Source organism: Hyperoodon ampullatus (assembly GCF_949752795.1).
Source record: "Hyperoodon ampullatus genome assembly, chromosome: 18".
NCBI lineage: Eukaryota > Metazoa > Chordata > Mammalia > Artiodactyla > Ziphiidae > Hyperoodon > Hyperoodon ampullatus.
Window position 1 is genome coordinate 45,605,869 of NC_136931.1, and position 25,286 is coordinate 45,631,154.

General features: G+C 51.2%; 1 protein-coding gene across 2 annotated transcripts in view; it reads left to right on the forward strand.

Annotated features, from left to right (window-relative positions):
- Positions 1-7,185: 7,185 nt before the first annotated feature.
- Positions 7,186-25,286, forward strand: part of CHST8 (carbohydrate sulfotransferase 8) — a gene marked incomplete at both ends in the record, with an annotated part of 67,448 nt that continues 49,347 nt past the window's right edge. For both annotated transcript variants that reach the window (XM_079723593.1, XM_079723594.1), the window contains one exon: positions 7,186-7,315. In XM_079723593.1, coding sequence (XP_079579719.1) covers positions 7,186-7,315 — 130 coding nt within the window. The remainder of the gene's footprint in view (positions 7,316-25,286) is intronic.

Genomic DNA, 25,286 nt, shown 5'->3' on the forward strand with positions numbered 1-25,286 from the left:
AGCTTTTTTCATCTTTCCCAACTGAAAGTCTGTAGCCATTAATTAATAATGCCCCATTCCTCCCTCCCTCCCCTGCAGCCCCTGGTAACCACTATTCTACTTCCTGTCTCTGAACTTGACTACATGGAATCATACAGTATTTGTTCTATTGTCACTGGCTTCTTTCACATAGCATAATGGCCTCAAGGTTCATCCATGTTACACCATGTGTTGCTTTCATTTTTTTTTTTTTACATCTTTATTGGAGTATAATTGCTTTACAGTGGTGTGTTAGTTTCTGCTTTATAACAAAGTGAATCAGTTATACATATACATATATCCCCATATCCCCTCCCTCTTGCGTCTCCCTCCCACCCTCCTCCCTATCCCACTCCTCTAGGTGGTCACAAAGCACCAAGCTGATCTCCCTGTGCTATGCGGCTGCTTCCCACTAGCTATCTATTTTACGTTTGGTAGTGTATATATGTCCATGCCTCTCTCGCGCGTTGTCACAGCTTACCCTTTGCCCTCCCCATATCCTCAAGTCCATTCTCTAGTAGGTCTGTGTCTTTATTCCTGTCTTACCCCTAGGTTCTTCATGACATTTTTTTTCTTAAATTCCTTATATATGTGTTAGCATATGGTATTTGTCTTTCTCTTTCTGACTTACTTCACTCTGTATGACAGACTCTAGGTCTATCCACCTCATTACAAATAGCTCAATTTCGTTTCTTTTTATGGTTGAGTAATATTCCATTGTATATATGTGCCACATCTTCTTTATCCATTCATCCGATGATGGACACTTAGGTTGTTTCCATCTCCATGCTATTGTAAATAGAGCTGCAATGAACACTGGGGTACATGACTCTTTTTTTTTTTTTTTTTTTTTTGCGGTATGCGGGCCTCTCACTGTTGTGGCCTCTCCCGTTGCGGAGCACAGGCTCCGGACGCGCAGGCTCAGCGGCCATGGCTCACGGGCCCAGCCACTCTGTGGCATGTGGGATCTTCCCGGACCGGGGCATGAACCCGTGTCCCCTGTGTCGGCAGGCGGACTCCTAACCACTGCACCACCAGGGAAGCCCTACATGGCTCTTTTTGAATTATGGTTTTCTCAGGGTATATGCCCAGTAGTGGGATTGCTGGGTCATATGGTAGTTCTATTTGTAGTTTTTGAAGGAACCTCCATACTGTTCTCCATAGTGGCTGTACCAATTCACATTCCCACCAGCAGTGCAAGAGTGTTCCCTTTTCTCCACACCCTCTCCAGCATTTATTGTTTCTAGATTTCTTGATGATGGCCATTCTGACTGGTGTGAGATGATATCTCATTGTAGTTTTGATTTGCATTTCTCTAAGCTTTCATTGGTTTTTGATCAACACATTCAACCTCCAATTTTGTTTGGGAGTTTCCTGTCATCATACTATATTTTAAGGTTTGGGAATCATCCGTTTTACAGCATCTAAATTACTTGTATATTTGTTTGTGCATGTGTTATGTGTGTTAATATACATGTATATATAGAAATAGAGTCGTCATTTACCTCCACAAGTATACTAGTCTTCAAGCCCCGTGATTTGAAATCTGCCCTACCAACACGAGGATACAAAAGTGGCATCCTGGTGGTGAGTGTGCCTTGGGCATTTGGGAGCTGTCAGGTTCCACTGGGCTCCCTGGTGGAGCTCAGTTCCTTGTCTCTTCTTCAATCATAGGATTGGACTACTCATTGGACCTGATTCCAACCCAGACCTGATCAAAACAAACCCACAGCTCCCTGAAACATAAGTGACCTTTTTAAAATTCCAGGTTCATGGAGTGCCTCTCTCCAGATGGCCCAATCACCTCTGTCTATTAACTCATGCTCATTCAACATGCAGCGAAGTTTATCGATCACCTGTGCCAGCCACTGTGCTAAGTGCTGGGAGTACAGAGATGAGCAAAGAGTCTGAAACAGGCATGTGAATGCTCTCCACACAGTGGGGGAAGGGTTGTAACTGAGGTACACATGCTCACAAGATTGGAGGTACAGCCTGGGCAGGGGTGGGGAGGGACTCAGTTTTTCTACCTGTAGAATTACTATTCCACGACCCTGTTCCATTGTCATAAAACACCCTGAAAATATAAGACGTTCTGGGCAGAGATGATACCCATAGTAGCAGTGGAAGGCACTGCAGCCTGTGACACCTTCCCAGGCTCTCAGGACCCTCTTGCTGTGGCTGTGTGTTTGCAGGCTTCCGTTCATCCTCTTTATGTGCGCAGTGGTGGGAAGCTGGGCTGTGGTGTTCCTAGTGGGGCCGTTGGGATATGGCTTGGGGCTGTTTGAGCCTGATTTATGCCTCGGCCTTCACCTTAGCGTCCCCTTTCTCTCCCCCTGCAGAGAGCACGGGGGATTGGAAGAACTCCCTGCCTTGTAACAGGGGAATGCATATCAAGTGAATTGCTTCCCCAGGAATGGGGTGCTGTCATGCCTACTTGGGTGTGCCAAGGCTGGGCCCTGGCCATTTCAGGACCCAGGTCAGCACGTACACACACACACACACACACACACACACACACACACACACACGTGTCAGCGGTGGGGCAGGAGTCTGCAGCCCCGCCTCAGAGTCAGCGCTTGCAGCCATTCATCATCCTCGCAGTGCATTGCAACTTTACGCCTAAGCATAAAAACTGGAGAGTCTCGTCCCAGAGTTTGCTGCTGCTACCACCACTGCCGTTAGAGCAGTTTTAATTAGCTGCAGGATTTTAAGGAGCTGAAATCAAGAAGAGCCCCATCTCAGAAGTAAGCAGGAGCCACACACACGGAAGAACTCGTCTGACAAAACAGATGGAGGTGGTGTTCTCAGGGGACTGGGCCGTGTGCTTTGTTTCAGCAAAGAGCAAATGAGTTACTGAGGCCAGGAGGCTGAGGAGGGAAGCCGGGAGGTCAGCCCCAGCGCCGGCCTCGGTGTGGGGCAGAGCTGGAGGCACGGCCCCCTCCGCTGCCCTGGCAGAACGCTCGGTGCCGGATTCAAGGTGACGGCAGTGCCTGGCTCCATTCTCCTCAAGTTGCCATAGCAGCCTCTCTCCCGACGAGCAGCTTCTCCTGGAGCCCTCAGCTGGGAGGCACGTCATTCTCCGCTCCTGCTTCACTCCTGCCAGTTAGAGGAGGAGACTGACTACACAGAGAACTTTCCTGGGCCCGGGGTCTGCACACCAAGTGAGTGCACCCAGTGGGCACGTGGCTGGATGCATCCTGCTGCCTCCAGTGGGGCACAGAGTCCTCTGGGTGACTGGGGTGAGTGTCTGGGCCTTGGAACATCCACAGCCAAGTGTGTCCTGGGAGCCGTCCGTCCGTCTGCCTGCCGGCCCTTCGCCACTGGAGGTGCGTGTGTTTTGTTGGCTGAATTCCCAAGTCCTTGCTTGTGCCCTGAAGTGAATTTTCTAGAGACGAATTTTTAAATCAGATAAATAAGGAAATAGGAGAAATCCTTGTCCCTGCCCTGTGTCCCAGGAGGTGTTTACAAGATTAATTGGATTTCTTTTTCTTACTGTAAAAATTGGTGATGCCATTCAGGCCTCAGGGAGAGAAGCCGCTGGGAGCACCAGGAATTGTGAGGAAGGCAGGACCTTCTGAAAACTCAGTGGGCTGTTTATTTTTCTTGCCTCACCCCTCCCCCTTCCACCCCCAGTTATCTGAATTTTCTTATTGTCTGTTGGCCTTGGAAGGGAAGCAGGGAGGTAGGGGAGGGTTTTCCACTTGTCATCGGAGCGGAGGGTGATGTGCGTGCTGAGGATGCACCAGTCCTCCCAGCTGGGGGCGGAGGCCTGTGAATGTGTTGATGGGCCCCCGGGCAGCCCGGCCCCAGCCTGTGATAGAGTGTGGTGTCCCCTTCCCAGGCAGCAGCTCAACTCCCAGGAGAGGGAGACAGCCTTTGGACAGCTCTCCCCACGGCCTTGAAAATAATGTGTGACTTTGAAGACAAGGACCCTCACGGGAACCGTAGGGGATCAGATGTGCATACCCTGTGGAGTGTCTGGTGGTCTGCTGGTGACCTCTCAGCTACCTCCCTTTAAAGGAAGGAGGTTCCTATGGATAATGTGATGTTGGCCCCCTCCTGGGGCACTGAAGACCCAGCCAGACTGCAAACCAGTCTCCCAGGAGGGGAGGCATGCTAACCTTTGATTCTTGTTTTCGTGGAGCAGGGAGTTAGCCAATCAGATGGTCTCTCAGTGAGAACCCCCACTGGGAGGAGGGTCGCAGTGGGGGAAGGCTGGGGTCTGAGGCTTAAGGGCTGGGTCTGGGCAGGGGAAGCCACGCACGGCTCTAACACCAGCTTCCCTGGGCTGGTGGGGAAGGGGCTTATATTCTCTTGGGGGCCAACCAAGAAAAAAGTCACTGAAATGAGACACTTGAACGGTTGACACTTCTGCCACAGTGAAGGTGCAGGTCCTGGGGCTGTGTTCTCTTCTCCCCCAGATTTGGGGGCGGGGATGTGGTCCTCATCCCGGCTCCAGGCACATGGGCTGCTGGAGCCTGGCTCCACTGGGTGGGCTTGGTTTGGGCAGGTTCAGAAACAAGTGAGGACAGGTCGTGCCTGCAGGACGAGGGGAATCAATACTGGCTTGAACGGCGACAGTGTGACAGATTAGGAAGATAAAGGGGCTGACCAGCTCTCTGTACTCACTTCTGAAGGGCCAGCCACTGTACAGACAGTGCGATGATGATCACATGTGCATCTGAGTCCCCTTTTCTCATCCAGTAGAGTCTCTGGGTCGAGATCAGGCAGCTCTTTATTAGCTGTTTAACCGGGCAGCTGTGTACGCTGCCCATCAATTTGCCATCCTTTCGTGCCGCCTTCCTCTCTCCTTCCCTCTCCCCCTCCTTAGATCAAATCAGCCTCCTGGCCTCGTGTCTGACTCTGCAGGCCGGTGTGGCTGCAGGAGATGTGCCAACACCATGGCCAGCATAAGCTGGGTGTCCTTACAGCTGCGGCCTTGCTTATAGGCTTACCCTGTGGGTCCTGCACTCAGGGCCTGTCATCACTGAGGGAAGGGCCTGGGAGACCACAGGGTGCCGGGCATGCTGTGGGCAGCACTGAGAGTGGCCTCGTCCTTTCCCAGAGCCTGGGGCCTGCACTCTTGCATCTGTGTTTTTGCAGGATGATGAGCCAGGTCCCCAGGACAGTCCCATCTGGGGCAGCCATGGAGGGGGAGGCCACAGCCCTTCATGAGGGGCTTCAGGGTCTGAGCCTTTGGGGACACGTGGCTACCCATTTTCACCCACCGCAAGCCCAGGGTGGGAGTGTCCCTGGTGATGGCAGGAAACAGCCATCTTTCTCTGTGGCAGGGGACCACTGCAGTGAGGTCAGGGCCAGCTGGAAGCCCAGAGCCAACTCCAGAGGCAAACCGAGCCCTGCTCAGCACTGCCTCCCAAACATAAAAGCTGGGAGGCCGTGGGAAACCCCTGCTCAGGTCAGCCCAGAGAGCCCAGCATTCCCGCACGTTCCCGTGCGTGGAGGCCTGGAGCAGGTTAATTAAAGTTAACTGAGTGAAAAAATAATTACAGAGACTGTAGAGGGGAGAAACCTAAACCTGCAATTTAACTCTCCTCAGCCTCAGAGCTTTGCTGAGAACTGTCTAGTCCTTGGGAATCTTTGTCTGGGCAGAGGAGGGAGGGGCTTCTCTTGGTATCACTTCCTGCTTCGCGCCCCCCAGGTTGGATGCAGAGGGAAAAAAGGTAGGGTTTCCTCCCCCAGCACCTGGGTGCCAGGTCGGAGATGGGTTCCCTGACCAAGGTATCGCACCACGGAGACCCCGGGCAGGGACCATCCTTGTGCCGAGTGGCACATCTGGTCTGGGGCCCCATCAGCCACCCAGCTGTGCTCTTGGAGGCTGCAGGGAGCTGCCCACCTGCACTCAGCCTCCCTCGGGCGCTGCCCTGTGCCAGGGAGGGGCAAGTTCCCAAGGGCTCCTTGGGTGGAAAGAGGGTGGTATCCCTGGGCCTGGGCGGGCAGGACCCAGTGAAGGTAAGGGGACCCAGTGACAGCTTACTGGGCGGATTCCCCTTCTGCCCCTGTCCCACCGCACCAAGCCCCGCCCCACTGTAGAAACTTACATCCTTCCCTTGGGCAGATGGCCTTGGGGCACCCCCATCTTTTTTTTTTTTTTCTGGCCAAACCGCGTGGCATGTGGGATCCTAATTCCCTAGGCCAGGGATCGAACCCACGCCCCCTGCAGTGGAGGCGCGGAGTCTTAACTACTGGACCACAAGGGAAGTCCTGGGGTACCCCCATCTTGACCCACAGCCTGGCCCAACCGATGTCACTTGGTTGGTACTGGTGTATTTGCAGTTTCTTCTACTTCAGGAGGAAGGAGGGTTGGGACAAGCCACGCAGGCATGCTCTGGGTCTGCAGCAGCCAGAGCAGTGGGGGTCCATCTGCAGGGACACAGCCTCTGAGCCTGGGGTCTGTCAGATCTGGGTCTGGCTGCCCTGTCTCAGCTCCAGGCCCCAGGGCTTTGAGAGCAGGGACAACCGTGATCTGGCCAGAGCTTCAGCTCCTGCAGGTGTGACTATCCAGTGGAGCCTCGATCCCACCAGCCCATCCTTCAGTCTGTCAGGGAGGGAAAGCTCTGGCTGGTGGGGGTGGGGAGTCACTCAGTCCCTGACATCCTCTGGGCCTGGGAGGCTCCTTCTCAAAGCCTCCAGTTCCGTGGAGACCCTTGTCCCCAGCACCCTGTAAACAGGAGCCAGGGCAGAGAGAGACCCAAGAGCTTCTCTGTCCACCAGGCCAGTTGCGAGGGAGAAGGACCCAGATTCCTGCCTGGACATTGCAGGGGGGTGGCCGCTGTCCCCGGCTGTGGGTGATGGGGCTCCACCCTGGGCTCCCCTGGGCAGGAGCTGGGCAGTGTCTCTCTCCATGGTTTTTCTAGGGGTGCAGATACAGGAGACCCTGGCAGGAAGTTGGTGTCTTGGCCACAGGTGGTGACCAGGCTTCCCTTCACCTCCTTGGCCTTGAAAACGTGAAAGGGACACACCTGAGTAAGGGTGGAGCGATCCAGGATTACGCTGGTCAAGTGCAGTGACTGGGGCCCTGGGCCTCAGTGATGGACCGTCTTTCTCCTCTGCTGCTCCATAGACCGTGGCCTGATGGACACCTGGTGTGGACGATGAGGGAAGAACGCGCCTCCCACACCCGAGAGGTGACCCCAGAGCGAGCCCTGGATGACCCCGCGAGCAGGAACGATGCGGCTGGCCTGCATGTTCTTGTCCATCCTGCTGTTTGGAGCCGCGGGCCTCCTCCTCTTCATCAGCCTGCAGGACCCCACGGAGCTCGCCCTCCAGCAGGTGCCAGGTGAGCCCTCACTCTCCGCCCCGCCGTCTGCTGGCCCTGGCTTTCCCACCCGAGGTGCAGGTCTCCACGCTGCTCTGGTGCCAAGGCAGGGGCCCTGGCCTCCTCCTGGTGGTCCTCGGCCTCAGTGTGGGAACACAGTGTCTGTTGTCAGATGACCAGCCTCAGGGTTCTGGCCTCTGGCCTCTGGCCTGTGCCCTCTTCTGGGGAAGGACAGCCAGGCTTCCCATCACTCAGCTGGTCACTGCCTTGGTGAAACCCAGATTTAAGGAGGATTCTGCCACCTCTCGGGGCCTCTTCCACATGGTCTCGGACATCCGAAGATGAATGCCTTCTCCCTGAGCCCAGGCCTCCCAAATGGGACTCTGATTCTCTGCCCAGCCCTGGGGACCCCTCGAATTCAGCCTCTCCAGCTGGTCAGGGAGGTCGGGGTACCTCCTGGCTTTGTGAAGCTGAGGTGGCTCCTGCTGGCCCCCGACCTGCTCCCTCCTAACACACTGGAGGGAAGTACCCTCCCTGACTCAGAGGTGGGGTGGCAGTGAGGGGAGAGCAGGAAGGATGGTTCTGGAGCCTCGGCGGGGACAGGATGTGGAGAGGGGAGCTCAGGCCAGGCCCCTCCTGCTGGGACACAGAGAGCATGGCAGGGCTGGAGGGCATCCGGCTCGGGGCCAAGGCCAGGGATCACTCTGCTCTAGGGTGAGAGGAAAGCGTGGTTGCCAGGCCCGAGCACCAGCATTTCCCAGCAGGGGTCCCGGAGGCCTTGTGAGGGGAGGGTCCGTGATGACAGCCCTCCGCTCCAGGACACGAACAGAATGAAAGAGGTGTGGAGGCTGGGGAGTTAGGCAGAGGGATTCTTGTGCCATCCCTGCCTGCAGCCCATAGCACAGGAGTGCGGGACATGGCACAGGGGCCCCTGGCCCTTCAGCCTCACCCCCAGCACCCCCTCAGCCATGACTCACACGCTCAGGGCAGCCGGCACCCAGGCTCAGACTGGGGGCCTGTAGGCAACACGTGGAAAGGCAGTAGAAGCACGAGGAGGCCAGAGTTGGGGCCCTGGGCCTGGCAGCTGCTATCAGAGGCCCCGGTGGGAGAGGCTGATGAGTTGATTCTCTCATCACAGAGAGTCAGCTAGAGGCAGCCCAGGCGCTGGGTCTCCAGGAGACAGTGGGTGAGTCAGGGGGGCTGACTCACGCTTGGGCCGGACCCTCCTAGGGGGTGGCTGTCGAAGGTGGTCTGGCTGCTTCCTGGCTTCTGGAGAAGCAAAAGCAGGGGCCCATGACCGAGTTGGCCCTCTGTGGAGACTTTGCAGCCTCACGTGAGCCCCAGAGTGGCCGGCTCACTGTGTCAGCAGAACCGGACTCCACAGGCAGCGCCAGCAGGGGCACTAAGAGTTGGTCTCTGCAGTTGTGGGTTATATATGCAGAAGCGAGCTCCCAAAAAAAGGGCCCTCAGACAGGGCTTGGGGTTCATGGCACCATGTATCCTGGGCACAGGTCTTGGTGAGTATGTGTGGTTGGAGCACACGTGGGCAGAGGATCTGCGTCCTATGGGACGAGCCTGGGAGAGAAGGCATGAGTGTGTCTGTGGTGTCCACCTGGGTATCCCATCTGTGGTGTCCTCTGGAGACAGGTGTTGTCTTCCTGGGTGGGCTCGGGGTCTGGTGGCCACGACACACACACCCCAACGTGCTGTAGCAGCTGGCAACGCAGAGCCCTTGCCTCTCATTCTTCTGCAGACGTGGCTTCCTGTCCCTCCCACCAGCCAGCACTGCCTTGCACAGCTGCCCCAGTGCACACACACACGTGCGGATCTCCTTGATTACTGGTGGGGTGGGAGCCCACCGGATGGCTGGGGTTTCTGGGGTGGGCTGGAGTGGTGAGCAGGAGAGGAGCATGGAGCCTCAGCTGGCAGGCCGTGTAGGATGGCAGGAAGCTGAGGTTCCCCTCCCACTGCAGCCGGGGATGGCAAAGGCCTGGCACACCCAGGCAAGGTGCACACTTGGGTCTTGAGCTCCCTTCCTCGGGCTGTAGGTGGAGCTGGACCACCCTCTCGCCACGTGCCAGGTGATGGGCAACCTGGACGTTCTACGGAAATCACATCAAACACAGTCATAAAACCTTAAGTAATGCTTACATTACTTTCCCTGAGCAAAGTGTTCCTGACACAGGCTGTTTGTGTTGATTTGTTGCTATTCATTTATTCCTTCCCTGTACTTCTCACAGCAGCCTAATTGTGATTCGGTACCAAGAAAGCAATATCAAAGTAATTTTCCACAACATTAGTTACAATTTTCTTCTGATCTTTCAAGTGAAACAGTCCCATCCTGTTGGGTTCTTTGAGCATATAAACCTTGATTACATTTATCTGTTGAAAACCAGTACTTACAAAGTGTATGTATCCAGTTGCATGGGTGGGTGGCCCCAAGGACCCTGGACAAGTCAGGATTTCCACCCACGGGAGGTGTGGATGTGTGGGGTCTGCCCTGTCATCCGGATCAGGCAAGGCCGATGGTGCGGGGCACCTTCAGAGGAAATTCCACACAGGCTACTCTGGCTTTCGCAGCAGCAGAAACTTCCCTGAGAATGGAGTGTCTGGTATCCGCTGTTGGTGGCACTGATCAAGGTGGAAGGGGCAGGGTGGGCAGGTGAAAATCCAGAAACAAGCTTGAGAAGGCAGGCAGAGCCTTTAGTTGTTTGTGGTCCCTTGGGGTTGGGGTGTCCTTCAGATTTCTCCCACGCAGCTACCAGCTGTTAAAAGCACCTGAACTTCTCAGACACCAGTCAGCAAATCTCACCTGGTTTGTGCATTAGATGCAATCCTGTGGGGCTGCCAATTTTTGTAAACCAAGCGATATTTTCCAAAACATTTGCTATATTTTAAATCAAACCTCCTGGAACATAAATCACTGCCAATTAACCTACCTTCATTCTAAGATTAGATTTTCTTGGGTATCAGAGAATCCACCTATCCTACTATTTTTCAGTTTCCAATATTGCCAGGCCCTGAGGCCTCAGGAAACTCACTTCTTGACCCAGGAGACTACACTTGCCCCTTCCTTAAGTGGAAGAGAGCAGACCAGAACCGGGAATAACACATCCCAATGTGCTGGCCCTGAGGGTACAGAAGGTACACTCCATGTGTGTGTTTGGGCACACTGACTTTTTATGAGCTGCCTGTCTTTATTATGACCTTTGTATTATGGAGAGCTTGGAACACACACAAAGGTAGGTTAGCATAGTGCAATGAACCCCATGCACCCAACACCCAGTAGCCTCAAGAGGGCCCCATCCACAGCCCCATCCACTTCTCTCCTTTTGAAGCATATACCATATGGCCTCTCAATTCAGCCATCAATTTTTTTTTAAATTTCTATTGGAGTATAGTTGATTTACAATGTAGTGTTAGTTTCTGCTGTACGGCAAAGTGAATCAGTTATACACATACACATATAGCCAGTCTTTCTTTTTTTTTTTAAATTATTTTTGGCCACGCCACACCTCACGCGGGATCGTAGTTCCCCAACCAGGGATCGAACTCGTGCCCCCTGCAGTGGAAGCACAGAGTCTTAACCACTGGACCACTGGGGAGGTCCCTATCCACTCTTTTTTAGATTCTTTTCCCACGTAGGTCATTACAGAGTATTGAGTAGAGTTCCCTGTGCCATACAGTAGGTTCTTATTTTATCTACTTTATATATAGTAGTGTGTATATGTCAATCCCAATCTCCCAATTTATCCCTCCTCCCTTGCCCCGCTTTACCCCCTGGTAACCATAAAGCCATAAATATTTCAATATATTTCTCAGTTTAAAAGATAACAACTCTTTTTTTTTAACATTCAACAGCAGTTCTTTAATCTCACCAAATGACCAGTGTTCACATTTCTAGTTGTCCCACAAATATCATAAATACCTTTATATCCAATTTGTTTTATCCAGTATCCAGATAAGGCCCACATGTCACAGTTGGTGGATGAGTCGTTTAAGTCTCTCTCAGTCTATAAGAGACCCTGCACATCTTTATTTCTCTCTTGCTGTTTATTGGAGGAAACTGGGTCGCAGGTCCTGTAAGTTTCCCACAGCTGGGATTTTTGCTGATTGTGCCTGTCTGGTATAGCTCAGCGCAGCCTTATGCTCTTTGTATCCCCTATAAATTAAGTAAATTTAGCAGCTTGATCAGATGCAGGTTTGGTTTCTTTTTCTTTTTTTGGCAAGAATTCACGTGTGGTCCTATGTTCTTCCGTTGGGAGACGCACATCTGCCCGGCTTTCTTTTGGTATGTCAGTTAGCCACTGACCCTGTGCCTAGACCGTCCACTCATTTGGGGCTGTACAATGCGATGTTCTTTTTTTTTTAAGTATTTATTTATTTTTGGCTGTGTTGGGTCTTTGTTGCTGCACGCGGGCTTTCTCTAGTTGTGGGGAGTGGGGGCTGCTCTTCGTTCATTGTGGTGCGCGGGCTTCTCATTATGGTGGCTTCTCTTGTTGCGGAGCACGGGCTCTAGGCGCGCAGGCTTCAGTAGTTGTGGCATGTGGGCTCAGTAGTTGTGGCTTGCGGGCTCTAGAGCACAGGCTCAGTAGTTGTGGCGCACGGACTTAGTTGCTCCGCGGCATGTGGGATCTTCCTGGACCAGGTATCAAACCCGTGTCCCCTGCATGGGTAGGCGGATTCTTAACCACTGCGCCACTAGGCAAGTCCAGTGATGTTCTTTTTTTTTTTTTTAATTTATTTCTTTAAATTGAAATATAGTTGATTTTAATTTATTTCTTTAAATTGAAGTATAGTTGATTTACAATGTTATGTTAATTACTGCTGCACAACAAAGTGATTCAGTTATACATATATATACATTCTTTTTTAAAAATATTCTTTTCCATTATGGTTTATTATAAGATATTGAATATAGTTCTCTGCTATACAGGAGGACCATTCTGTACATAAAAGCTTACATCTGCTAACCCCAACCTCCCACTCCATCTGTCCCCCAGCCCCCTCCCCTGTGATGTCCTAATTATTATCATTCCTTCTTCATTCTTTTAAGTGGGGTGGATTTTGTTTTAATGGGGTGAGGCGAAGCATTGTTAGTGACCCATGAAGCCAAAGTGAACAGTGGATTGATTGGCTTATTCATTGATAGACTTTAAAAATGTGACCTTATGATACAGATTCTGTTGCTGGCACACTACAAATAGGTTTTTTGGGGTTTTTTTTTTAATGTTTGATTTTGGCAGAGTGGATTTTCTTAGAGTGAGCCACCCCACGTTTTAGTGAAGTAGCTCTTTACTTTCCCCAAAGCCATGTAGTCGTGATGGGAGGGGTCTCTGGGGACTGAGGCCAGTGCTGGGGTGCCGACGGAAAAAGGCAGCCACAGTGATGGCTCAGTGGCCCCGAGTGCAGACAGGACAGCCTCTGATGACTTGGTCCATAGCCAGGCCCCAGGGCGTTCCTTCCAGGGCATCCAGGAATAATAGTAATAACAAAAGTTTACCATGTGCCAGGTCTTGTACTAAGCCCTTTACATGTTTTAATGCATGTCATTCTTATAATAAATGAGGTCCTGAGCCTTACAGGATGGACACGCAGAAAACACTGATGGGGGCTAACACTCTCAGCCACTCACTGCGTGCCCACCACTAAGACGAGCACTTCACAAGTACTTAGCACTCATTTAATACTTTGGGAACCCCCTGAGTTAAGTACTATTAAACCATTTGACAGACAAGACTCCTGAGGTAAGAGAGGTTACGAGCTGTGCCCAGGGCCATAAAGCTTTGGGCTTCAGAGCCCGGATTTATCCTTAGGCAGCCGGCTGTTGCCCGCAGCACCTACTGCCTTCCCAACAGCAGTGATGCTCATTCGGTCTGGCCTGTCTGGTCCCAGAGCAGAACCTGGCAGAGAGAAGAGCGTGGATCAAAGAGGCATGAGAGAATGTGCGTGCGAAGAGCTCCCAGTGCATTAGGGGCTGGAGTGAGACCCGGGGATCCAGACTAGTGGCTGAAGACACAGGCAGGTGCTGGGCCCCCTGAGCCCTTGGAACACTGTGAGGAGCGAGCCTTTGCTGCAGGCTCAGCAGGAAAGCTCTGGGGATCCTGAGGGTGCAGTGGCCATCAGAGAGCCCACTCCAGTGACTGCATGTCGTGGACCTGTGGGCAGAGGAGGAGACCACAGGTAGAAGGAGAGTGGCTGGGAGGGGTTGAGTGAGACTGGAAGAGATGGCAAGGCCTGGGGCAGGCAGGCAGTCAGGGACGGGAGAGGGTGGGTCAGGGCCATCATGGGGTCGGCAACCCCAGAGTTGGTGAGAGAATGGGTGAGAGGATGAGGAGGGTGAGGAGGGCAGCCGTCAGGGTTCAGGGTGACTCTAGCTCAGAGTGTCTGTCTCTGGTAGATGGGGGTTAGGGTGCCACACACCGAGGCAGACACTTCAGACAGGGAGTGGTCAGAGGAGGGAGCTGGAGACCACATGTTCTATTTTGGGCAGATGGCATCTGAGATGCTGGGCAGGGTGTGTGGAGTTGCACTGTGACTCCTCCACCCAGGGTTCCAGACTCACAGACCACAAGAACAGGCGAGAAAAGCAGGAAGCTCCCACCCTGCCCATCCCTCCTGCACCTGCATCTTCATTCACACAGGTCACACACTCACGCCTTCACTCTCACACACCTGAGGGCAAGGTCCTGGCTGGAGGAGTCGGGAGGGCTTCCTGTAGGAGGGGAGCTGTTGGCCTTCTCCAGGGCACAAGAGGTGACAAGATGCTGACCTCCAGCAGAAGCAGGGAAGTGGATTTGGATGAGACTCAGTGGGAGCCCGTGGTCTCTCTCCAGAGCGCAGGATGCTAAGTATCCTTCCCAATGTCTCACAGTTAGAAATTAACAGAGCCAGAATTGACTCAGAAATTGACAGAGCTCCTGCTTTTGTCCCCTGGAGGCAGGGCTGTGTTGGCTGGAGAAAGCGTGGCCCTCACTCTCGGTTCCATGGTTACCAGGGACACATGGCCCTGCCTGTGCCAATGTGCAGGGGTCAATGTCAGAGGGTTTGTCTTGTTCCTACAATGACTGTCTTTGTCCAGGTGTGACCCCTTGTAGCCCTGAGACACCACCAGACCAAAAGCCCTGGGTGAGCCAGGGCCACAGGGGTAACTGCTCTCAACAGCTCACCCACGTGAGGGTGATGGAGTAACCGGAAGCGCGGTGGCCGTCCCTCCTCCCCCTTCTCTGGGCAAGGTGGCCTTGGGGTAGGGGCAGCCTGCTGGGGCTGGTGTGCCTAAGTCCACACTCCTTCCCCGGCCAGGGGAGCCAGCCCCTCGTTTCCATGGAGCTGTCTGCTTTGCCCCGGCAGGTGGGTTCTACTAGAATCCTCTCGAGTCTGTCTCCGGAAACCTTTTTCTAACAGCATTGTGGAACATCATATATATTTCCTACAACCCTTGTGAAACTGACACCACCTTGTTGTGACTGTGAATATCAGAAGTGACATGTAATTGTAGTGATCCATCCTGTTAAGTAGCTGGCAATATATCATTGCAAAATCAGCAGGGCTGGGACTCTCAGAACCCAGTGTTTCTAAACAACGCACCTGCAAGCATGTGTGTTCAAACTCTCTTCACCAAACGCCGCTCAGGGCTCACGAAGGCTGCCTCAGCTGCCTCGCCTCGCCTTTCTGTGACCACAGCAAAGAAAATTTAACTCTGGTTAAAGCCACCCACTGAGTTTCCGGTTCTCTGGAATGCCCACTCCTTGTCACAGAACGCACTGGGTTCTCAAAGTCAGGGCTGCGGTTAGGATGCTTGTAGCAGTGCTCCTTCCAAGCGTGGCCCTGGGGCTTCCTGTGCCCCCTTTCCTCTACTCCAGAGTGGCTTTGTGGGGGGTTCTTTCTGGTGCCACAGGGTGGGCAGTGAGCTGGGCCAGCCCAGCCATCACTGTGCCAGCCTAGGGAAGGCACGGTGGGGTCAGTGTGGACAATTGGAGGGTTGGGGACCAGGGGTGGCTAGAGCCCATGGCACGATGGCTGAGCCCTGCCTTGGTCGGGTGGGAGCGTTGAGGCAGGGCCTGCACATTTCGAGGGCACTACTCACACTGTGTTCTATGCTAATTCCAGGGTAGGGTTGATTTCAACTGTGGTGAGAAGGGCGCCCCCTGGAGTTGTGCAGAGGACAGTACTGATGGGGGGGCAGACATGGGACCTCCACGGCAATCGGACAACGAGTGCCAGAAAGGGGGGCCATGTCAGAACACGCAGCCCTCAAGTGTGGGCACCAGAGCCCAGGGGGGCTGGTAGGCCCCGGGGGTGCTGGTTTTGGAGGCTTCTCTGAAGTCTGCTTTCGGGGGAGGACCCTCACAGAGTCCTCCCTGGGACGCCCTGACCTCAGGAGTGTCCACTGAGGGCCCGTCTTCAGTGGAAGTTTCTCTGCCCCCATCCTCTCTCACCTGAGACACTGCCCCGGCCTGCAGCCCCCCGGCATCTGCTTCTGTGCTGTGGCCCCCATTTCCTGGGTTCCTCCCTCCCCACTGCAGAAGACGCCCTGGAGGTCTCTAGCTGGAGCCTCACTTTCCTTTGGTGCCTTAGGATATGCTAAGTGAACAATAATGAGCCTGTAGGAGCTAATAACAGGAATCACCTAATTAAATTAGGAAACAGACATCTTATCACTGTAATCTGAAAACTGATATTAACAGAAAATGGTCCCAGCATTGTTATGCTAAATGTTCCTAGGGGTGGGGACATTAAAAAGGAGAGCAGAACAGAAAATGGGGACAATCGTATCCAATAAGAGGAAGACATGTTTTAAAGGAACTAAAGTAAAATGCTAAAAATAGAATACAGGATCACTGTGAGGCTGTCATGAGGTAATGGACAAAGACACCTTTGAAAACCACAGAGCTCCACACACGTGTATGATGATAATTTTTTAAATGAGACAATGTAATTAAGCTTCAAAGTGTGCATGAAACCCAGTAATAGTTATCGTGTATTGGCGCCAGGCACTGTCTCAGGTGCCTTTATTTCATCTTCCTTCACCCAGTGAGACGCAGGCATCATTGTCCTCAACTTACATTCAGAGAGGTTAGGTCAGTTGCCCAAAGTCCCACAGCCCGAGTGGCCGGAGCTGGGATTCGAACCCAGATTTGCCTGTTTGCAAAGCCCTTCCGAGGCTCACTTTGCCCTCCTCACCTGTTGCTGCTGGTAAATGTCACGGTCAGCAGTTCCTGTATTTTCTGTTTTTCCACCATCTCCTCAAAAGTTATTTCTTGCCGACACCCAGCAGATTTCTTGGCAGCCAGACTCCCTGCCCCAACCCCAAGGCTCCTGTGGCGTCTTGGTTAATAAAACCCACACAAAGACATCTTCTGAAATTACAGTGCAGCTGGGAAACTGGGGCTCCCATTGTGTCCGGGTCTGGGCGGAGCTGAGCGGCCGAGCTGGGCTGGCGGTTCCGATGCTCATGCCGACCCCGGAAGCCCCGGTTTCAGGTTGTGTCTCCACAGCAGCTGATTGTTCCCCCCCCACCAAGCCCCCACCTGGGAGGTGAATCAGGCTCTGTTCACCTGTGATGTGAGTCACTACTCTGTGAGCCCAGAGCGGGGCTCAGGTGTGGGGTGACCCCTTTCCCATCTGCCCGGCCCAGAATGAATAGGAGGGATCCAGGGAGGAGGAGGAGGGCTCAAGATCTGTGTGTGAGATGCCCCAGAAGTACCTCGTCTGGGCCACCGTGGGGAGCACACCTGGGCCGGCATCAGCAGGGACATGCACCCCATACCTCCCCACCTCTGTGCCCATGCACCAACCAGGCATCTTCAGTGGGGGGATGGAGGGGGAATCAGTCACCTGACATCAGAGCCAAGCCCCCCACTCAGCCCAGGAGCTCTGCCAGGGAGAGCAGGAGGGCAGGGCGAGACTTCAATCCCAAAGTGGCCCAGGGCTCTGGGGGTGGCCTCCTGCCTGGCTTGCCTCCCCACTCAGCCCCGCTTGGTCTGCAGTCTCAGGGCTCTGGGAGAGAGCCTAGGGAGACAGTGAATCTCACTGCCAGCTTGGGGAAGGGTCCGGTCGGATCCTAACATGTGCTTATCAAGGCCCTGCTAACCTTGCAGAAGTCCTAGGTTGCTAACGTGGGTGGCAGAGAAATGGTTCTCTGCCAGAACCTGGTCTAAGGACAAGGCTGTTGCTACGATTGTCATCCTTCTCCATAGCTGGTTCTTGTTTTTTTAAACCCCAAAAATGTCATGGTTGTAGTTATGACAACAGAAGTGCTGAAGGCTGATTCTGGAGGCCGATGCGGGTCCGTGGTGAGGTGGGCCGATCAGGGATGCCCTCGGGCCAGGCCAAGTGGAGCTCTCACCTGGGCACCAACTGCCTGCCGGGTGGGCATGCTGGCCCTTCTTATTATGATGATGCCTTTCTTGTAGCCTTCGAGTCAGTGTGGGTCTCCTTCCCGAAATCTTTGCAGGAAGTTGGGTGCTCAGGCAGATCCCATCTAAGCCAGAAGCTCATTGTTACGTGTCTGCTGATATTTGCATTGTAAAGCTTATCTCCCAGGATTTATGGCTCTACAGTTTTAACTTGAATCATGGTAGAACTCAGTGGACAATTCTCGCTTTAAAATTTTTTTATTTATCTGGGAAAAATAGCTGAACTTAAATGGGTTCCATTGTCCCCAACAGCTGCTGCTCCGGAGCCCCTGCACAGCTGGCTGGCTCCTGACGGAGGGGTGAAGAGCCCCGGGGGGGGTCTTCCCATTCTCCGTCTGGGGTCCAGGCAGGAAGCTGGGGGCTGCCTCTTACCAAGCCGTGCGGCCTAGCCATGGCATTTCCCAGCCCTCCTCAGCAGTCCTGAAGACGGGCCACCTATAGAGCAGGCTCTCCCCATCCAAGCTACCTGCTCACCCCAGCTTGGTTGTCCTCAAAGCAGGTCAAGGGTCCATTTCCTGGCCAGTGGTTCTCAGCCCAGGTGGTTTCCAAGCTAGGTTGGACCGAGGGGGTGATCTGTGAACCCCTCACCACGTTTTGGTTGTGTGTCTGAATGTGCTTAGGTCCTGGGAAGAAAAGGCAGCCTGGAAGGAGTCTGGGACCCCCACCCTACCTCTCCAAAGGCTACAAGCATCTGTGGGTGCTTTCAACCTTTGCCCTCAGGGTCTGGGCCTGCCCCGCAGGGAGGGAGATAGGAAAGAGATAGGGATGAGGGGGAATGTCAATTTTAAAAAATGGTGTTGGGTCACCAGGCCAGAGCTGAGCTGCCCAGGCCGGGAGACCCCAGGGAGCGGGGTGGGGGAGGGGAGGGGTGAACAGATGGTCCCTGGCTCCTGGGGCAGGGCCGCAGCTCAGCCTCAGCCAGGAGCGCTGTGTGAAATGCGGGCCCAGCGTGGCCAGATCCTCCTTTTTATTGTTTAGTGTTTCAAAGAAACAAGGAATCTGTAACATATAATTATATCATTTCTTCTGATTTTTAAGTGGCAGCTCAAACTTTAGAAGTTGTTTTCAGAGTTGGTTGGTCACGCTTGTCACCGCCTGTTGGTTGGATGGGCTGGAAGGAGAGGCTGTGTCCACTCTCCCGCCCTCCCTCAGGCTGAGACTTGCCTCCTCCCACCCTCCCTAGCTACTCCCCCCACCACCCCCGCCCCAGGACAGAGAGGTAGTGGGTCTCCCTGGTGGGCAGGGAACTTGTTATCTTTCCAGCCCAGGCAGGACTCACTCCAAGCCAGGCCCCAAGCGAGTGCTGGGCAGAGCTTCTCCAGGTGTCTACTGACCAACGGTGGCTTCCCAGAGCCCAAGGGGCCCCTGCCCAGGCCAGGAGCCCTGCCAGATCACTGTTCACCATTCAGGCCTGGGACCTGGGGGGCCCAGAAGATGACTGGGTAGCAGAGGTGTCAGGGAGGCAAGGGCCAGGGAGTGGCAATGGCACTGGGGCTGTGAGCGGGACCTGAGAGTCCCAATAGCACCCAGGGAGGTGGCACCTGGGGGTGTGTTCTGGGCAGTGATGATGGTATGAGTGCCAGGTGCCCCCTGTGTCCCAGGCACTGCACTTTACCTGCTTTATAGATATTTTCACACTGAAGCCTCACAGCTGCTTGTCTCCATTTTATAGACAGGGAAACTGAAGCACAGAGAGGCCAAGTCACTTGCCCAAGGTTACACAGCCAGGAAGTAGCAGTGCCTAAACTAGAACCTGGGTCTTTGGACCCCAAAGACACAGGGTCTTATGGGTGACTCTGACAGCCACTCAGAGCTGAGACACGCACTGTTGGAGGACCAGCCTGGGAGCCTGCACACAGTGCCACGCTGACGTGTGGGGTGAACTTCATTCCTGTGTGTTGCAGACATGTTCTGGTTTGTGCCTAGATCTGCTGGTGAAGGACGGGGACCTCTGCGAACGTGTGTGTGTCTGGCTCTCATCCGCGATCCTGTGTACAAGTGTGTATGTGCACAACCATGAGGTGTGTGCCCACCTCGGGCTCATAGCTCACATGGGGAATGCTTCCCACTGAAGCTTGGGGCCACCTCCTTGGAGTGCACACTGACGTTCCCACCTGCCACAAGCAGGCGTGGGACACACACAGTCAGGGCCTGGGCTGGGGCAAGTGACTTGGGCACCAGGGTGGGAGTTGTCTGCGGGTTGTCACCACAGCAGTGGGTGAGGAATGAATTGCCATTCCAGCAGGAACTTGGCAAAACCAGTTAATTGTAACCCCCTGCCCGCGACTGGGGCAGACCAAAAAATGAAATTACATGCTTAATAGGTCAGGTCGAGTGACTGCTGCTCGAATTAGTTCCTTCCCAGAACCCAGCCAGAAGTAGCAGCAGTAATTAAAGGATTTTCTGGGCTTAAACCAAGTCTGCTCGTCAAACAGGTACAATATACAGGGCTTGCAAGATGTGTGTGGGCCTTGTCCCTTCCTGGGGACTGGGATGAAAGTCGGGGAGATCAGGAAGGCAACTGGCCCAGAAGGAGGTGGGTTCTTACTGCAGGGGGCACTTTTCCACTTTCATTCATTCATATGAGAAATGTTGGGTCCCAATGTGGCCGGGCACTGAGATTCTGCAGCGAACAGGACCATGAGGTCCCTGCGCTCATGGAACTCAACAGTGAGTAGGATGATGGGGAATTCCTGGTGTTCCCCACCCGACTCCCACCTCCTTCCCAAGCAGGCTGGTCCCAGGAGCCCTGTGATGTCGAGAACTGCCTCCTTCCACTTGGGGACCTGTAAATTAGGGTCTGAGGCTGAACTTCACGGATTTGGAAGACTCAGTATTGCTAAGGGTGCAGTTCTTCCCAAGTTGACTGTTGGATTCAATGCAATACCTATCAAAATCTCAGCAGGCTTGGGGCTTCCCTGGTGGCGCAGTGGTTGAGAGTCCACCTGCCGATGCAGGGGACACGGGTTCGTGCCCCGGTCCGGGAAGATCCCATATGCCGCGGAGCGGCTGCGCCCGTGAGCCATGGCCGCTGAGCCTGCGCGTGCGGAGCCTGTGCTCCGCAACGGGAGAGGCCACAACAGTGAGAGGCCCGCGTACTGCAAAAAAAAAAAAAAAAAAAAAAAAAAAATCTCAGCAGGCTTTTTGTTGGCAAGATAGGCTGATCCTAAAATTTCCACGCACCAGAGAAAGAGAAAGGAAGGGCATTAGTGTGTCATGACCCCCATCTGACCCATCCTGTGTCCTAGAGAGAGGGATAAGGGAAGCAGATCCAACACTGGAGGTCAGTTGGAGCTCACACCCAGGCTGGAACATCCCTCCCCCAAGCCCGTTTTTCATTTCTTCCATTTGCTTCACTGAGAGGAACACACAGCCCTCCTCAGGGAGCAGAAAATGCCAGAATCCCAAGAAAGCAAATATCTGGTAGTGTGGCTGACAGAGGTGATGTGCCCACCCACCCTGGGTAAAACAGAACCTACAACTTCCTTAAAACTCCAGAAGGAAAGGGAAATCCCAGGAGCCAGAAAATGAGATGGATTAGCGAAGAAGCAGTGAGTGCCAGGGGTCCCCTGCCACCGAGCCTGCGGCTAGAGCCTTTTTTACAAAACAGCTTTATTCAGGTATAATTTACATGCCATAAAATTCACGTATTTTAAGTGTACACTTCAGTGGTTTTTAATAAATTTACAGAGCTCTGTAATCACCACAATCCAATTTTAGGATATTTCCACTGTCCTCCGCCCCGCCCCCAATTTCCATCCCAAATCTCTCAGGCGCTTTGCAGTCACTCCCTGTTGCCCCAGGCAACCACTAATCTACTTTCTGTCTTTATAGATTTGCCCATAAATGTAATCATACAATATGTGGTCTTTTACATCTGGCTTCTTTGACTTAGCATCAGGTTTGTGGTCACTTGTCGTCATGTAGCCGGCATCAGTAGTTCATCCCTCTTTATTGTTCAGTAGTATTCCATTCCATGGATTCTTGGTTTACCCATTCACCAGTTGATGGACACTTGGATTGTTTATCCTTTTGGGCTGTTAGGAATAATAGTACTATGAACAATCACATGCAGGTGTTTTATTTCTCTTGGGCAGATACTTAGGAGTAGAATTGCTAGATTGTGCTAGATTGTCTGGTAACTTTATGTTGAATTTTTAAAGACACTGTTGCCAAACTGGCTACACTGTTTACATCCCTGCCAACAATGTACGAGGGTTCCAATTTCTCAACATTCTCATCAACACTTGTTATTATCTGTCTTTTTAATTATAGGCATTCTAGCGAGTGTGCAGTGGTATCTCATTGTGGTTTTAATTTGCATTCTCTAATGACTAGTGCTATTGAGCATATTTTCATGTGCTTAATAGTCATTTGAATATATTCTTTAGTGAAATATCTATTCAAATCTTTTGCCCATCTTTTAAATTGAGTTGTCTTTTTATTGAGTTGTTATTTTTATTTTGTAGATACAAGTACTTATTAGATTTGCAAATAATTTCTCCCATCTGTGGTTTGTCTTCATTTTCTTAATGGTGTCTTTTAAAGTGCAAAAGTTTTTAACTTTGAAGAACTACAGTTCATTTCTTTTTCTTTTATGGATCATTCTTTTCACGTTGTATCTAAGAAATCTCTGCTTAACTTAAAGTCATAAAGATTTTCCCCGATGTTTTCCTTTAAAAGTTTTATAGTTTTAGCTCTTCCATCTATGTCCATGATCCATTTTGAGTTAATTTTTGTGTTTTGTGTGAGGTATGGTCTTTTGCACGTGGATATCCAGTTGTCCCAACACTGTTTATTGAAGGCTATCTTTTCCCCATTGAATTACCTTGCCACTCTGGTCAAAATAAATTGGCCTTGAATGTAAAGGTTTGTTTCTGGTGCCTTAATTCTATTCCGTTGATCTATTTGTTGATCCTTACACCACCAGGACAATGTTTTAATTACTATGGGTTTGTAATAAGTTGTGAAATCAGGAAGTATAAGTCCTCCAGCTTTGTTCATCTTTTTCAAGATTGTTTTGACTATTCTGAGTCTCTGTAAAGACAGTGTAAGTTCCCATGTAAATTTTAGGATCAGCCTATCCTGCCAACAAAAAGCCTGCTGAGATTTTGATAGGTATTGCATTGAATCCAACAGTCAACTTGGGAAGAACTGCACCCTTAGCAATATTGAGTCTTCCAATCCGTGAATGTGGAATGCCTCTCCATTTATTTAGATCTTCTTTAGTTCCTATTAGCAATATTCTATAGCTTTCAGTATACAAGTGTTACCCTTCTTTTGTTAGATTTATTCCTAAGTATTTTATTCTTTTTGATGCTATAGTGAATGAAATTGTTTTTCTTTCTTTTTTGGGGGGGGGGGGCTGCGTTGGGTCTTTGTTGCTGCGCGTGGGCTTTCTCTAGTTGTGGCAAGCGGGGGCTACAGTTCATTGCGGTGGGTGGGCTTCTCCTTGCGGTGGCTTCTCTTGTTGCAGAGCATGGGCTCTAGACATGTGGGCTCAGTAGTTGTGGCTCATGGGCCCTAGAGCACGTGGGCTTCTGTAGTTGTGGTGCATGGGCTTAGTTGCTCTGCGGCATGTGGGATCCTCCCGGACCAGGGCTCAAACCCGTGTCCCTTGCAATTGGCAGGTGGACTCTTAACCACTGTGCCACCAGGGAAGTCCCTAAAATTGTTTTTCTTAATTTTATTTCTGGACTGTTCATCACTAATATAGAGAGATAAAATTGATTTTTCTATATTGATCTTGTACCTTGCAACTTGGTGATTAATTCTAGTTCTTTTTGTGAAAATTCCCTAGAATTTGCTAAATACAGGGCCATGTTGTCTGCAAATAAAGAGCATTTTACTTCATTTCAAATCTAAATGCCTTTTTTTTTTCCATGCCTGGTTGTACTGGCTAGAACCTCTAGTACAATATGAAATAGAAGTGGTGAAAGTGGACATTTTTGCCTTATTCCTGATCTTAAAGGCATTCATTCAGGCTTTGACCATTAAATATAATGGTAGCTGTAGGATTTTTGTAGATCACCTTTAGCAGTTTCAGGAAGTTTCCATCTATTGCTAGGTTGTTGAAAAAAAACTTTTTTTACCCTAAATCGGTGTTGGATTTTGTCAAATGCTTGTTCTACATCTATTGAGATGTTTTATGGTTTTATCCTTTATTCTGTAAATATATTACATTAATACATCAACCTTGCATTCCTAAGGTAAATCCCTCTTGGTCATAATCTTTTTTATTTGTTACTGGATTCATTTTGCTAGGATTGTGTTGTGGAATTTTTTTTTTATATATTTATTTATTTGGCTGCACCGGGTCTTAGTTGTGGTGTGTGGGATCTTCATTGCCGCGTGCGGGATCTTTAGTTGCGGCGTGCGAGATCTTTTAATTGTATCATGTGGGATCTAGTTCCCTGGCCTGGGATTGAACCTGGGCCCCCTGCATTGGGAGTGCAGAGTCTTAGCCACTGGACCACCAGGGAAGTCACTGTGTCGTGGAATTTTTTAAGGGGTAGTTGTCCGTAGTTTTCTTTTCTTGTGATGTTTTTTGTCTGGCTTTGGTATTGGATTAACATAGGTCTTAGAATTAGACCTCCTCCTCCTCCTCCTCCTTTATTTTTCTGGAAGAGTTTGTGAAGGATTGGCATTATTTCTTTTTTAAATGTTTAGAAGAATTTGCTAATGAAGCCATCTGCAGCTGGAAGATTTTTAAATTACTAATTCAATTTCTTTGCTATAGGTCTGTTCAGATTTTCTGTTTCTTCTTGAGTCAGCTTCAGTAATTTATGTCTTTCTAGGGCTTTGTTTACTTCACTCAAGTTGTCTCATTTGTTAGCATAAAAATGTTGATAGTATTTCTTTATATTCATTAGTGATGGCCCCTCTTTTGTTCCTGATTGTCAATTTTGTAGATCTTTTCAAAGAACCAGCTTTTAGTTTCACTGTTTTTGTCTTCTTTTTTTTTTTCTGTTTTCTATTTCATTGATTTCTACTCTGATATTTATTATTTCCTTTTTTCTCCTTGCTTTGAGTTCAATTTGCTCTTCTTTTCTTTTTCTGGTTTCTTAAGGCAGAAGCTTAGGTCATTAATTTGAGATCCTTCTTTTCTAATATAGATATTGCACCTATAAATTTCCCTCTAAGCATGGTTTTATCTGTAGTCCACTTTAGTTGTCTCATTTCCTAGATCTCCCTTTAAATTTCTGCATGGTCTATTGCTTCCCTCAACCCATATCACAACCTTGGGCTAGCTGAGAATTTGGAATTATTATTTTCAGCAACATTCCTGGGCATGGAATGTTTCAATCTTCTTGGCCTGCTCTACCTTGGTAGAACTTCAACCACCAGGGAACTGAGTCGGGGTGATGGAAGCAGCCCCAGGCTAAAATGCCACAGGCTTACCTTATTCTTCCTAGAGTTCAGTAGAAGTTCTTGAATAAATGTTTCCTAATATGTTGTATACCGTTGGTCAATTTCCAGAGTTCTTAAACAGTTGTTTTGATTTTTTCCTGTTCTGTCATTTCTTTGGGGGAAGGAATTTGCCGAGCTCCTCACTCAGTCATTCTAGACGTCCC